At 40.8% G+C, this 15,417-nt stretch overlaps 1 protein-coding gene across 1 annotated transcript in view; it reads left to right on the top strand.

Moving 5' to 3' along the window:
• cep120 (centrosomal protein 120) overlaps positions 1 to 13,502 on the top strand; it is a 64,277-nt gene extending 50,775 nt beyond the window's left edge. The window contains exons 18-20 of the mRNA XM_084177340.1: positions 3,002 to 3,100; positions 11,756 to 11,901; positions 12,684 to 13,502. Of these exons, the coding sequence (XP_084033466.1) occupies positions 3,002 to 3,100; positions 11,756 to 11,901; positions 12,684 to 12,894 (456 nt within the window). The 3' untranslated portion in view covers positions 12,895 to 13,502. The remainder of the gene's footprint in view (positions 1 to 3,001; positions 3,101 to 11,755; positions 11,902 to 12,683) is intronic.
• Positions 13,503 to 15,417: the final 1,915 nt, after the last annotated feature.

Genomic DNA, 15,417 nt, shown 5'->3' with positions numbered 1-15,417 from the left:
TTTTTTGAGCAGTGTGTGTGTGTATATATATATATATATATATATATATATATATATATATATATATATATATATATATATATATATATATATATATATATATACATACAAACATACATACACATCCTTTAAAAATATATATATTTCCCTTTATTACTTTCCAACCCCACCATCCCCTCCCTAATTGGAGTAAACTAGTGAACAACAATGCTTAGGCCTCTACTTCATGCTTATACATAGAGATAAGATTGTTAGCTAGCTAGCTAAATTAGAACGTGTGTGACAAGTCAGTTCTGCAAACATTTTCCTGCATGAACGTTTTCAGTCATCAGCGCATGCCATTTGCAGTTGAAATATATAGCCAATACATTTTGTATTGAATAAGATTGTAATTTACAATGATTTCAATAAGAAAACATTCTCGTAATGAACAGTTAGCGTGTGCTTGTCAAAACAAGCTCTCATTGCCAGGTTGCCATAGTGTTTCTTTACATGACTGTTTACTTTGACTGTTGTAAAGCACTGTAGTGAATCTACTCAATAAAAACATCTAGTGGTGACATTACGAACTGCATGTTACTGCATATTGTGTGAACTTGTGAACAGTGCCATTTCAGATTTACTTTGAGACAAAGTTTAATTCATCTCATTCAGCCCTTGTTTATTAGTGAGCTTGTGGTGCTTCAGCACAAACACTTCTGCATTCTTATCCACTGCCATAGATAGATACAACTTAAAGATATGTATGTCTAAGTAGGTAAACTGAACAAGTGTTTTATATTTACTTCTGTATTTATAGAGGATATAGTTGCTTTTTGGTGGTTATCATGTAAACCACGAATAAAAAGTTATTAAATAATGTTAATTTTAATATTTAGGTAAGAAATAATCATTTAAATTATCTGTTCACACTAGAACCGCTGGGCCTCGGGGGACCCTCCTTCAAGCTAACGAGCAGTCATTCTGACTGCAACATTCTAACAGTGTAATTAATACATTTCATACAGTGCATTCGGAAAGTATTCAGACCCCTTGACTTTTTCCACATTTTGTTACATTACAGCCTTATTCTAAAATTGATTAAATTAGTTTTTTCCCTCAATCTACACACAATACCCCATAATGACAAAGCAAAAGCAGGTTTTAGAATGTTTAGCAAATGTTATACAAATAATAAACTAAAATATTACATTTACATAAGTATTCAGATGCTTTACTCAGTACTTTGTTGAAGCACCTTTGGCAGCGATTACAACCTCGAGTCTTCTTGGGGATGACGCTACAAGCTTGGCACACCTGTATTTGGGGAGTTTCTCCCATTTTTCTCGGCAGATCCTCTCAAGCTCTGTCAGGTTGGATGGGGAGCATTGCTGCACAGTTATTTTCAGGTCTCTCCAGAGATGTTTGATCGGGTTCAAGTCCGGGCTCTGGCAGGGCCACTCAAGGACATTCAGAGACTTGTCCCAAAGCCACTCCTGCGTTGTCTTGGCTGTGTGCTTAGGGTTGTTGTCCTGTTGGAAGGTGAACCTTTGCCCCAGTCTGAGGTCCTGAGCGCTCTGGAGCAGGTTTTCATCAAGGATCTCTCTGTACTTTTCTCCGTTCATCTTTCCCTCGATCCTGACTAGTCTCCCAGTCCCTGCCGCTGAAAATAATCCCCACAGCCTGACGCTGCTACCACCATGGTTCAACGTAGGGATAGTGCCAGTTTTCCTCCAGACGTGACGCTTGGCATTCAGGCCAAAGAGTTCAATCTTGGTTTCATCAGACCAGAGAATCTTGTTTCTCATGGTCTGAGTCCTTTAGGTGCCTTTTGGCAATCTCCAAGTGGGCTGTCATGTGCCTTTTACTGAGGAGTGGCTTCCGTCTGGCCACTCTACCATAAAGGCCTGATTGGTGGAGTGCTGCAGAGATGGTTGTCCTTCTGGAAGGTTCTCCCATCTCCACAGAGGAACTCTGGAGCTCTGTCAGAGTGGCCATTGGGTTCTTGGTCACCTCCCTGACCAAAGCCCTTCTCCCCCGATTGCTTACTTTGGCCGTGCGGGTAGCTCTAGGAAGTGTCTTGGTGGTTCCAAACTTCTTCCATTTAAGAATGATGGAGACCACTGTGTTCTTGGGGACCTTCAATGCTGCAGACATTTTTTGGTACCCTTCCCCAGATCTGTGCCTCGACACAACACTGTCTTTGAGCTCTACGGACAATTCCTTCGACCTCATGGCTTGGTTTTTGCTCTGACATGCACTGTCAACTGTGGGACCTTATATAGAACGGTGTGTTCCTTTCCAATCATGTCCAATCAATTGAATGTACCACAGGTGGACTCCAATCAAGTTGTAGAAAAATCTCAAGGATGATCAATGGAAACAGGATGCACCTGAGCTCAATTTCGAGTCTCATAGGCTGAATACTTATGGGAATAAGGTATTTCTGGTTTTTATTTTTAAATTAGCAAACATTTCCAAAAACCTGTTTTTGCTTTGTCATTATGGGGTATTGTGTGTAGATTGCTGAGGAAATTGTTTTTTAAAATCCATTTTAGAATGAGGCTCTAACGTTACAAAATGTGGAAAAAGTCAAGGGAACTGAATACTTTCCTTGCAGCAAGCTAGCCGAGTCACACTAGCTAGCAATGTACATTCTTTTTACATTTTAGTCATTTAGCAGACACTCTTATCCAGAGCAATTTACAGGAGCTATTTGGGTTAAGTGCCTTGCTCAAGGGCACATCAACAGATTTTTCACCTAGCCGGCTCGGGGGTTCGAACCAGCGACCTCGTAACCGCTAGGCTACCTGTAATTGAAAGATAACCACTTATAACCTGTTTATAACCATTTATAATCTGTTTGTAACCACTTATAACCTGTTTACAACCATTTCTAACTTGTTTGTAAGACCTTATAACCACCGTTTCTTATCATTTTGACCTTGAATAGAAATGTAGGGTGTATTTTTTTTTTGTTACGGTTGTGCTGCATCTTTTAATCAACTATCTGTTATTCAAGGTGGAACTTGAAAGGAAACTGGAATCCACAACAAAGTCGAAACTTCATTACAAGCAGCAGTGGGGGCGTGCTTTAAAAGAACTGGCCAGGTTCAAGCAGGTAGGCCAATTTAGATGACTGCCACTTTGATTCAACAGAAATGTGTTTGCCCGTAGTATGCGAATACAGCCTGATACCAGTGCTGGTGTAGGCCTAGACCAGCATGTTTGTGCAATTCTATAGTTGGAATATATAGGGGGATATATATTTCATTTCAATTAACAGGTGTGCCTTGTTAAAAGTTTTATTTATATACAGTGAGGGGGAAAAGTATTTGATCCCCTGCTGATTTTGTACGTTTGCCCACTGACAAAGAAATGATCAGTCTATAATTTTAATGGTAGGTTTATTTGAACAGTGAGAGACAACAAAAAAATCCAGAAAAACGCATGTCAAAAATTTTATAAATTGATTTGCATTTTAATTAGGGGAATAAGTATTTGATCCCCTCTCAATCAGAAAGATTTCTGGCTCCCAGGTCTCTTTTATACAGGTAACGAGCTGAGATTAGGAGCACACTCTTAAAGGGAGTGCGCCTAATCTCAGCTTGTTACCTGTATAAAAGACACCTGTCCACAGAAGCAATCAATCAATCAGATTCCAAACTCTCCACCATGGCCAAGACCAAAGAGCTCTCCAAGGATGTCAGGGACAAGATTGTAGACCTACACAAGGCTGGAATGGGCTACAAGACCATCGCCAAGCAGCTTGGTGAGAAGGTGACAACAGTTGGTGCGATTATTCGCAAATGGAAGAAACACAAAAGACCTGTCAATCTCCCTCGGCCTGGGGCTCCATGCAAGAACTCACCTTGTGGAGTTGCAATGATCATGAGAACGGTGAGGAATCAGTCCAGAACTACATGGGAGGATCTTGTCAATGATCTCAAGGCAGCTGGGACCATAGACACCAAGAAAACAATTGGTAACAGACTACGCCGTGAAGGACTGAAATCCTGCAGTGCCCGCAAGGTCCCCCTGCTCAAGAAAGCACATATACATGCCCGTCTGAAGTTTGCCAATGAACATCTGAATGATTCAGAGGAGTACTGGGGGAAAGTGTTGTGGTCAGATGAGACCAAAATGGAGCTCTTTGGCATCAACTCAACTCGCCGTGTTTGGAGGAGGAGGAATGCTGCCTATGACCCCAAGAACACCATCCCCACCGGAAACATAATGCTTTGGGGGTGTTTTTCTGCTAAGGGGACAGGACAACTTCACCGCATCAAAGAGACGATGGACAGGGCCATATACCGTCAAATCTTGGGTGAGAACCTCCTTCCCTCAGCCAGGGCATTGAAAATGGGTCGTGGATGGGTATTCCAGCATGACAATGACCCAAAACACACGGCCAAGGCAACAAAGGAGTGGCTCAAGAAGAAGCACATTAAGGTCCTGGAGTGGCATAGCCAGTCTCCAGACCTTAATCCCATAGAACATCTGTGGAGGGAGCTGAAGATTCGAGTTGCCAAACGTCAGCCTCGAAACCTTAATGACTTGGAGAAGATCTGCAAATAGGAGTGGGACAAAATCCCTCCTGAGATGTGTGCAAACCTGGTGGCCAACTACAAGAAACGTCTGACCTCTGTGATTGCCAACAAGGGTTTTGCCACCAAGTACTAAGTCATGTTTTGCAAAGGGGTCAAATACTTATTTCCCTCATTAAAATGCAAATCAATTTATAAAATTTTTGACATACGTTTTTCTGGATTTTTTGGTTGTTATTCTGTCTCTCACTGTTCAAATAAACCTACCATTAAAATTATAGACTGATCATTTCTTTGTCAGTGGGCAAACGTACAAAATCAGCAGGGGATCAAATACTTTTTTCCCTCACTGTGTGTGTGTGTGTGTGTGTGTTTGTGTGTGTGTGTATGTATGTATGTATGTATATGTGTATATATATACACACACACACACATACATATATTCAGTGCATTCGGAAAGTATTCAGACCCCTTGACATTTTTGTTACGTTACAGCCTTATTCTAAAATGGATTAAATTACAACCAAAAAAACTCATGAATCTACACACAATACCCCATAATGACAAAGCGAAAACAGGTTTTTAGAAACTTTAGCTAATTTCAAAATATAAAACAGAAATATCACATTTACATAAGTATTCAGACCCTTTACTCAGTACTTTGTTGAAGCATCTTTGGCAGCGATTACATCCTCGAGTCTTCTTTGGTATGACGCTACAAGCTTGGCACACCTGTATTTGGGGAGTTTCTCTTATTCTTCACTGCAGATCCTCTCAAGCTCTGTCAGGTTGGATGGGGATCATTGCTGCACAGCTATTCTCAGGTCTCTCCAGAGATGTTCTATCGGGTTCAACTTGGTAGGTTTTGGTATTTGTTTTTTGGGGTATTTTATTAGGATCCCCATTAGCTGTTGCAACAGTTACTCTTCATGGGGTCCACACAAAACATGAAACATGACATAATACATAACATTAATAGACAAGAACAATTCAAGGACAGAACTACATCAATGTTTTTTATTTAAAGGCACACGTAGCCTACATATCAGTACATACACACAAACTATCTAGGTCAAATAGGGGAGAAGCGTTGTGTTGCGGTATCTGTTTTTTTAAACCAGGTTTGCTGTTCATTTGAGCAATATGAGATGGAACAGAGTTTCATGCAATAATGGCTCTATATAATACTGTTCGCTTTATTGAATTTGTACTGGATTTGGGGATTGTGAAAAGACCCCTGGTGGCATGTCTGGGTGGGGTAAGTGTGTGTGTCAGAGCTGTGTGTATGTTGACTATGTAAACAATTTGGGATTTTCAACACATTAATGTTTCTTAAAAAATAAGAAGTGATGCAGTCAGTCTCTCCTCAACTCTTAGCCAAGAGAGACTGGCATGCATAGTATTTATATCAGCCCTATGATTACAATCAAGAGCAAGGCGTGCCTTTCTGTTTTGGGCCAGCTGCAGCTTAACTAGGTCTTTCCTTGCATCACTCGACCACACGACTGGACAATAATCAAGATAAGACTAAACTAGAGCCTGCAGGACATGCTTTTTGGAGTGTGGTGTCAAAAAAAAGCAGAGCATCTCTTTATTACAGACCTCTCCCCATCTTTACAACCATTGAATCTATATGTTTTGACCATGACACTTTACAATCTAAGGTAACGCTAAGTAATTTAGTCTCCTCAACTTGTTCAACAGCCACACCATTCATTACCAGATTCAGCTGAGGTCTAGAACTTAGTGAATGATTTGTACCAAATACAATGCTCTTAGTTTTAGAGATGTTCAGGACCAGTTTATTACTGGCCACCCATGCCTAAACAGACTGCAACTCTTTGTTAAGGGTTTCAGTGACTTCATTAACTGTGGTTGCTGATGTGTATTTGGTTGAATCATCAGCGTACATGGACACACATGCTTTGTTTAATGCCAGTGGCAGGTCATTGGTAAAAATAGAAAAGAGTAGAGTGCCTAGAGAGCTGCCCTGCGGTACACCACACTTTCCATGTTTGACATTGGAGAAGTTTCAATTAAAGAAAAACCTTTGAATTATATTAGATAGATAGCTCTGAATCCACAATATGGCAGAGGTTGAAAAGCCATAACACAAATTTTTTCAACAACAGGTTATGGTCAATAATTTTCATCAAGAATCTCTCTGTACTTTGCTCCGTTTATCTTTCACTCGATCCTGCCGCTGCAAAACATCCCCACAGCATGATGCTGCCACCCCCCATGCTTCACCGTAGTGATGATACCAGGTTTCCTCCAGAAGTGACACTTCCTCCCTGACCAAGGCCCTTCTCCCCCGATTGCTCAGTTTGGCCGGGCGGGCCAGCTTTAGGAAGAGTCTTGGTGGTTCCAAACTACTTCCATTTAATAATGATGGAGGCCACTGTGTTCTTGGGGAGTTTCAATGCTGCAGACATTTTTTGGTACCCTTCCCCAGATCTGTGCCTCGACACAATCCTGCCTCGGAGCTCTACGTACAATTCCTTCGACCTCATGGCTTGGTTTTTGCTCTGACATGCACTGTCAACTGTGGGACCTTATATAGACAGGTGTGTGCCTTTCCAAATCATGTCCAATCAATTGAATTTACCACAAGTGGACTCCAATCAAGTTGTAGAAACATCTCAAGGATGATCAATGGAAATATGATGCAACTGAGCTCAATTTCGAGTCTCATAGCAAAGGGTCTGAATACTTATGTAAATAAGGTATTTCTGTTTTAATACATTTGCAAACATTTCTACAAACCTGTCATTATGGGGTATTGTGTGTAGATTGATGAGAGGGGAAAAATGATTTAATCCATTTTAGAATAAGGCTTTAACGTAACAAAATGTGGAAAAAGTCATGGGGTCTGAATACTTTCCGAATGCACTGTGTGATATACACCACCGTTCAAAAGTTTGGGGTCACTTAGAAATATCCTTGTTTTTGAAAGAAAAGCAATTTTTTTGTCCATTAAAGTAACATCAAATTGATCAGAAATACAGTGTAGACATTGTTAATGTTGTAAATGGCTATTGTAGCTGGAAACTGCTGATTTTTAATGGAATATCTACATAGGCGTACAGAGGCCCATTATCAGCAACCATCAGTCCTGTGTTCCAATGGCACGTTGTGTTTGCTAATCCAAGTTTTCCATTTTAAAAGGCTAATTGATCATTAGAAAACCCTTTTGCAATTATGTTAGCACAGCTGAAAACTGTTGTGCTGATTAAAGAAATAATCAAACTGGCCTTCTTGAGACTAGTTGAGTATCTGGAGCATCAGCAATTGTGGGTTCGATTACAGGATCAAAATGGCCTTTCTTCTGAAACTCGTCAGTCTATTCTTGTTCTGAGAAATGAAGGCTATTCCATTCGAGAAATTGCCAAGAAACTGAAGATCTCGTACAACGCTGTGTACTACTCCCTTCACAGAACAGCGCAAACTGGCTCTAACCAGAATATAAAGAGGAGTGGGAGGCCCCGGTACACAACTGAGCAAGAGGACAAATACATTAGTGTCTAGTTTGAGAAACAGACGCCTCACATGTCCTCAACTGGCAGCTTCATTAAATAGTACCCGCAAAACACCAGTCTCAGCGTCAACAGTGAAGAGCCGACTCCGGGATGCTGACCTTCTAGGCAGAGTTGCAAAGAAAAAGCCATATCTCAGACTGGCCAATAAAAAGCAAATATTAAGATGGGCAAAAGAACACAGACACTGGACAGAGGAAGATTGGAAAAAAGTGTTATGGACAGTTTGAGGTGTTCGGGTTACAAAGAATAACATTTGTGAGACGCAGACCAAATGAAAAGATGCTGGAGGAGTGCTTGATGCCATCTGTCAAGCATGGTGGAGGCAATGTGATGGTCTGGGGGTGCTTTGGTGGTGGTAAAGTGGGAGATTTGTACAGGGTAAAAGGGATCTTGAAGAAGGAAGGCTATCACTCCATTTTGCAACGCCATGCCATACCCTGTGGACGGCGCTTGATTGGACCCAATTTCCTCCTACAACAGGACAATGACCCAAAGCACTGCTCCAAACTATGCAATAACTATTTAGGGAAGAAGCAGTCAGCTGGTATTCTGTCTATAATGGAGTGGCCAGCACAGTCACCGGATCTCAACCCTATTGAGCTGTTGTGGGGGCAGCTTGACCGTATGGTACGTAAGAAGTGCCCATCAAGCCAATCCAACTTGTGGGAGTTGCTTCAGGAAGCATGGGGTGAAATCTCTTCAGATTACCTCAACAAATTGACAACTAGAATGCCAAATGTCTGCAAGGCTGTAATTGCTGCAAATGGAGGATTCTTTGACGAAAGCAAAGTTTGAAGGACACAATTATTATTTCAATTAAAAATATTATTTCTAACCTTGTCAATGACTACATTTCCTATTCATTTTGCTATATTTCCTATTCAAACTCATTTCATGTAACGTTTCATGGAAAACAAGGACATTTCTAAGTGAGCCCAAACTTTTGAATGGTAGTGTGTGTGTGTGTGTGTGTATGTATGTGTGTATGTATATATATATAGCCCATATCATGCAGCCCTACGTGGCACAGTGTGGAAATGATAACAAAAGTGCAGGAAATGCAGACATTTTTGGGGGTGTTGAATTGAACAGTATAAAACAATCAGAATGGAGAAAGCCGCATTGAAATCACTTATAATTAATGTGTTGCAACGCTAGGGTAATGAACTACTCATAAAGCATGTTTTGAACTATTATTCAAAAACATAAAATACCGTCAAATACTGTCATACCGTGAAAAACATTGTGATATGTTATTTTGGCCATATTGCCCAGCCCTAGGCTTAAATCATGTTTGAGTTCTCCCCCCCCCCCCCCCCCCCCACCCCCAGATGTCTAAATATTTTCAATTTGTTGGATCCTTGCAGCATGTGTCAATGATAAGTAATTAACAGCTTGAGGATAAGTGTGAATGCAAATAAAGGAAGCCACATTAGCCTCGACTTTACACTACCTTTCACAGCCTCGTCATACAGTATATCATGTGGAGTCATTCGCTGTGTGTTTTTACATGGGCCCAAATATTTTTACAAGGTGTATTAGACATTGATCACTTTTAAATCAGCACAACCTTCTAGTGGGCTCTGAAACCTGTGCTGCGTCTGGAGTGAGCCCTTCAAGGGACTAATCCAATGTCAACAAAGTCGGCACACTGGGCTTATCAGGCCTCACTAATAACTGTTAAAGACAAAAGCCAGCTGGAAAATCTGAACCCCCTTTTTTCTGGAATTTCTAAGTGCCAGATATATGTTAAGAAAACACAAGTTGATTTATGTTGCACTAAGGGCTTCATAACTTAATGTGAAATAGCCCTATAAATCATGTTTGTATTATGTTAAGCATTAGCCCAGGCGTTAACCATTGAAATGTCACACTTGTTTTTAGGGGTATCTGTCAGACCCGTGCTTGGATACACTCTGTGTAGTTAACGTTTGTTTGGTTTGCGCTATGCTATCACTATTTGTTTCACCTATCAACGCGTCGGCATACTTTTTAGCCAAGTTGCGGCAAAGAAATTCTCGCCTCAGGAATAATGCCTTTTCCCTCTAAATGTCCAGATGGTAAGAATGAAATGCAGCTCTTTAGAAAACGTATACATTCCTGACTTAGCCCTTAGCCTTATCTTATCTCTTAGCCTCTAATACAGCAGATACGGTCAACTGATTAATTTGAGCCCAAGTATGCCTGCCGCCTCCTACTCCCCTAACTCTGAACCGCCTTGGTATTTGGTGTCAGATAGTGTGAGACCTGAAAAACTGGAGCTTTGAAATCCCCCAGGTGTCTGTCTGTCAGTCGGCTTATTTTCCAGAAAACTGCAGTTGAGGCCCATCTGGGCAGCTTGCTTCACTCAGGCGAGTCCCTAGTCTGACCCACTGGATGCAGGCCACAGGGAATGGGAATGGGGGTCGTTCGCTGGTCACTCAGGCCTGCCTGCGCTGCCTTTGTCCTCTCCCTCCTGGAGAGAGCCAAACTCTGGAGGGCTGTGTTTACCAAGAACCTGGCATCCATTACTGAGAATGCAGTGGCGTACCACACACCTAGCCCCTAGCGTGGCGCTGTTGTCCACTGGAAATACTTAATGCACTCTTCAACCAGCAGTAGCCGAGGAAACCCTTTGCCCAAGAGACCTTAGAAAAAGCCCTGCATTAATTGTTTCAGTGCTTTGGCGCTTACTTGGCAATGTGCGCTCCAGAAATGTTTCTGTGGTTTGTTTTTGTAGCAATTTTGGTAAAGCAAATGTATTACAGGCGACTAATGTTCACAGAAAACACTAAATTAAACGTAATTCTGTGCCAACATATCACTCTGTGATAAAGATGAACTGAGTTTTGCCCTGGCTGTGTGAGAAAAAGGAACTTGTCTGTATTTTAACCGGTGATTGTCTGGAAAAGGGAGCAGATTGTGAGAAAAGGGAACTTGTCCATATTTGAACCAGTAACTGTTAAGTGTCAGGGAACACATGACATGTCCCTAAACTGCTGTTCATTGAAACCGTCATAAACTGCTGTTCATTGAAACCGTCATAGGAGTCTCTTGGTCAAAATGCTTTTTATTCCATGATCAGCTTTTATTCCATGGTACCAACATAAACACTAGTGATTGGGGAAAAAATCGATAGTTAGATATCGCAATATTATTTTGGATGATATTATATCGATACTTTCCAAGTATCAATTTGTAATAAATAAAAAAAATATATATATATATATATATATATATATATATATATATATATATATATATATATATATATATATATATATATATATATATATATATATATATATATTTTTTTTTTTAAGATGACGTTAGCTAGCGCTAGTCGGCTGTACCTGCGCCAAAAATGCCCTATAGCTTGTTCTTCTTCTTTTTAAATAGTGAGCCAACATGTTTTCAACACTTATTTCCATAACTAATCAAAACAAATGTTGTCATGCTCTCTCGTCTCTGCAGCAGACATATAGTGAGCAAAATGTTTGGAACATCAAATCGCAGTATCGAATTGCAGTAGAATCGGGAAATACTATTATCATATTCGGCACCTAAGTATCGTGATAATTTTGTATCTTTAGGACCCTGGCAATTCCCAGCCCTCAAACACCTGGTTGTTTTCCTACTTTGTTTGAGAAAGTATGCTGTGCTGCAGAACAGAGTGATATGATCGCAGCCTTCTCTGGTATGTTGTGTTAGAGAGAGCAGGAGAGCGCCATGACACGGCTGAAGAAGCAGCAGCAGGAGCTGGAGACCATGAGGCTGCGCTACCTGGCAGCCGAGGAGAAGGAAGCCGTCAAAAGCGAGAAACACGAGCTGGAGGACATCAGGAACGAGCTGAACAGGTACCAACTAACACACTACCACACTAGCATTATTTATCTTCCAAAAGCCTGGAGGGTTCACTTAAGACCAGTTAAGTGGAATTTAATTCAAAACACCTTCAGTCAAAGGCAAAAGGGACTTTTTTATGCTCCCTGTATACAAAGGTAATGCATTACTAGACATTCATATGCCATATACTATATGCACGACAAGCGGTACCGGAACGCCTAGATCCAAGAGGCTTCTGAACAGCTTCTACCCCCAAGCCATAAGACTCCTGAACATCTAATCAAATGGCTACCCAGACTATTTGCATTGTGTGTGTGTGTGTGTCCTCTTTTACGCTGCTGCTACTCTCTGTTTTATTATATTGATTATGCATAGATAATACTCTACCTACATGTACATACTACCTCGACTAACCAGTGCCCCCGCACATTGACTCGGTACCAGTACCCCCTGTATACAGCCTCGCTATTGTTATTTTACTGCTGCTCATTCATTATTTGTTATTTTTATTTCTTATTATTTTGTTACTTAATGTTTTCTTGGTATTTTTTTGGTATTCTTTCTTAAAATTGCATTGTTGGTTAAGGGCTTGTAAGTAAGCATTTCACTGTAAGGTCTACTACACCTGTTGTATTCGGCACATGTGGCAAATAATATGTGATTTGATTTGAGATGTCATTTATTTGTGCCACATTGACCTTGTCCAACCGTGGACCTCTTGGGTTGTTATCTGAATCCATTGGCATCGACCTCTTACTCTCCTCCCCCCGCTGGCTGTGTTTTTCTACCGCAGGTTAAAACAACAGGAGGACAAGAGGCCGTGGGGTAGTGACTCTGCCGGCCCCGCCGTGTCTCTCAACGAGAGCGCCGACGATCACCTCAGCCGGCTTCTGGAGGAGAGAGACACTCTGTTACGCACGGGTGTGTACACACACCAAGACCGCATCATCAGCGAGCTCAACAGGCAAATCCAAGAGGCCATGGCACACAGAGTGGCCCACTGACCACTAGTCTAGCATCTCATGCTAATGGATGTTAGAAAACCAGCCATCGGACTCGCCTAAATGTGAAGTGTCTATCAATTCCTAGTGTGCCAAATGGTCTGAATTGGACTATCAGATCACTTCAAGCTCCAGGGACAGTAGAAAGCTAGCATAAGGGATTGACTTTGTTTTGTGTAAGTGTTTTGTGTTCTTTGTTTTTTAAGTACATTTTGGCTTTCTTTGTTACATTTGTAATAGGCTATATTATCTGTTTTATACTATGGGCTAATATCCACATTTTAGAGATGATTGTGAAACGGGAAAGGCCCAAATTATTTTATTTTACCAAGCATTACATTCCAAATGTCTATGGTTTAAATTATTAGAACGAAAGAGGTCACTCTAGTGGTTGAAGGTTCGTTGGTGTGTTTATACTGAGTGAGTTGTCTGTAGACACCAGATGGCGCTGTAACATCAGCAAAGCTACGTGTAAATATACTAGTTATTCTTATTTTTTCAGATCCAGAATTAGTGTGTTAAAAGTATTTATTGTTTGTCATGACTAACATGCATAGACTACTCTTGAATGTATATTGATTTGTGTGTATTAAATACATTATTTGGGGATTATATGCGCCTTCACAGTCTTGTGTTAGTGAGCACAGGTTGGTTTACATCTCTACACCAGTGGAGGCTGCTGAGGGGAAAATCTGTCCGTGTGAGATGAGCACTTTATTTGTATGGAGGTCTATGAGAGCGTGTCGAATTACGTTAGGCTTATTTGATCAAAGAGTTTTGTAATGTTTAGACTGTTACAAATGTACTGATATAAGTGAATGCACCTGGCAACTTTGAGAAAAACTACTTAATTGTGGCTGTTCACACACGTATCTGCCCTCTCATTGGCTAGAATGGTCCCACCTGATCTCGCCTGCCTTCAATCATTGAGGACATGTATTTCCATTGTTAGAGCGGTCACCTGGCTATCTTGTCAATATAATAGATCTTCTTTGATTTGGTTAATTAAGAAATACTAGTGGCCATGACAATTCAAACGTGAGTTATTTTAGGGTTGTGGTTTGATGGGTTTCTTGTGTGTGTTCGCAGGTGGGAAGAGTTATCCAAATTATTTTGCCAATTAGCTTCAGCCAGCTGGTGTGCGACCGTGGAAAAGTTGTTGGTTTGACTTTGGATAGCCTATGTCTGGGACTAGTTAGGGACTATCAATAAATTACAATATAAATTATACTATATTTCATGTTGCACACTTTTTAGTTTTCTCATTAAATGCTTGTAATATTTGTATATTAATTTCTACAATTTGTAGTTTTAGGTTTTTAAGTCATTGAAATTTGGAGCTATTGGAATTTTAACATATTGTACATTGTCTAATTTACCTATGTTCCCTAACTAGCCCCATAGGGATATCCAAAGTCAACCCAAATTTACCACAGGCATTACGATTGGGTCGTGTGCAGCTGCACTCCGAATTGATGATTACCTGTGTGCTGCCAGCTGTGGGCAGGATTGAAACAAATCCAACCCAGAGAGGAAGAGGCGAAGCCAGAGGTCCAACTCGGCCCAAAATCTGTCTCCAGCAGGTGGCGTTTTTTCGCCCACCAAATGAGGTGTTTTTGCTTGAAGGTCAATGTGTCGAATTTGGTCAACAAAAAATGTGAAGTTTTGTCATGCTTAGGTTGTTACGAGTGTACTGATTGATATAAATAGGAAACGTAACATCCTGGCAACTTTGGAAAAAAACTACTTTATATCGGAGATGTGCCTTTTGGTCACAAGCGTATCTGCCCTCTCATTGGCTAGAATGCTCCCACCTGATCTCGCCTCCTCCCGACTGCCTTCAATCTTTGAGGACGTTTATTTCCATTGTTAGAGCGGGCATTTGACCAGCTGGTCAATATAATAGATAATTTGTGCCCATTCTTAATTTACGTTGTGGTGCAGTCACAACCACAAGTCTCACAGAACTCCGTTTTGGACGAGACTGACTTTATGACCAAAATTATCCTCTTTACACTTTGTAGTCAATTTTGACAGTAGAATAAATGTTTGGACTCATATCGATGCCACAAAAAGAGAAGTTTGTTTTTAGGGGCAGTTGCTCTTTAAGCCTTAATGTTATACTTCGTTTAAAGTTGACGAAGTGGTGTCTTTATTTGGCCTGGTAATTTCTAAAGATGTATGGAGTGTAGTTGGCATAATATCCCATTACATTAAATGACTCCAGTCCCCAAAAGTATTTCTCAAAACACATCCTACAACGGTATATCCAATTTGTAAGTCGCTCTGGATAAGAGCGTCTGCTAAATGACGTAAATGTAAATGTAAATGTTGTATCTGTCATGTCAATGGCCGCTACTCTACCTCTCTGACACCGCCCATATGTTTGATGTTAAGTGCCTCTATTAATCGCTCTTCTTTTTTGGGGGGTGGGGTTTGATACTCAAGGATTTACAGATGGATTCTAGGGCACCAACCCAAATTCCACATTAACAAATGATAGAACAATGTCATTGAATATTGCGA

This window comes from Coregonus lavaretus (genome assembly GCF_964263955.1).
Source record: "Coregonus lavaretus genome assembly, chromosome: 14".
Taxonomy (NCBI): domain Eukaryota; kingdom Metazoa; phylum Chordata; class Actinopteri; order Salmoniformes; family Salmonidae; genus Coregonus; species Coregonus lavaretus.
This window is presented reverse-complemented; position numbering and strand designations above follow the sequence as displayed.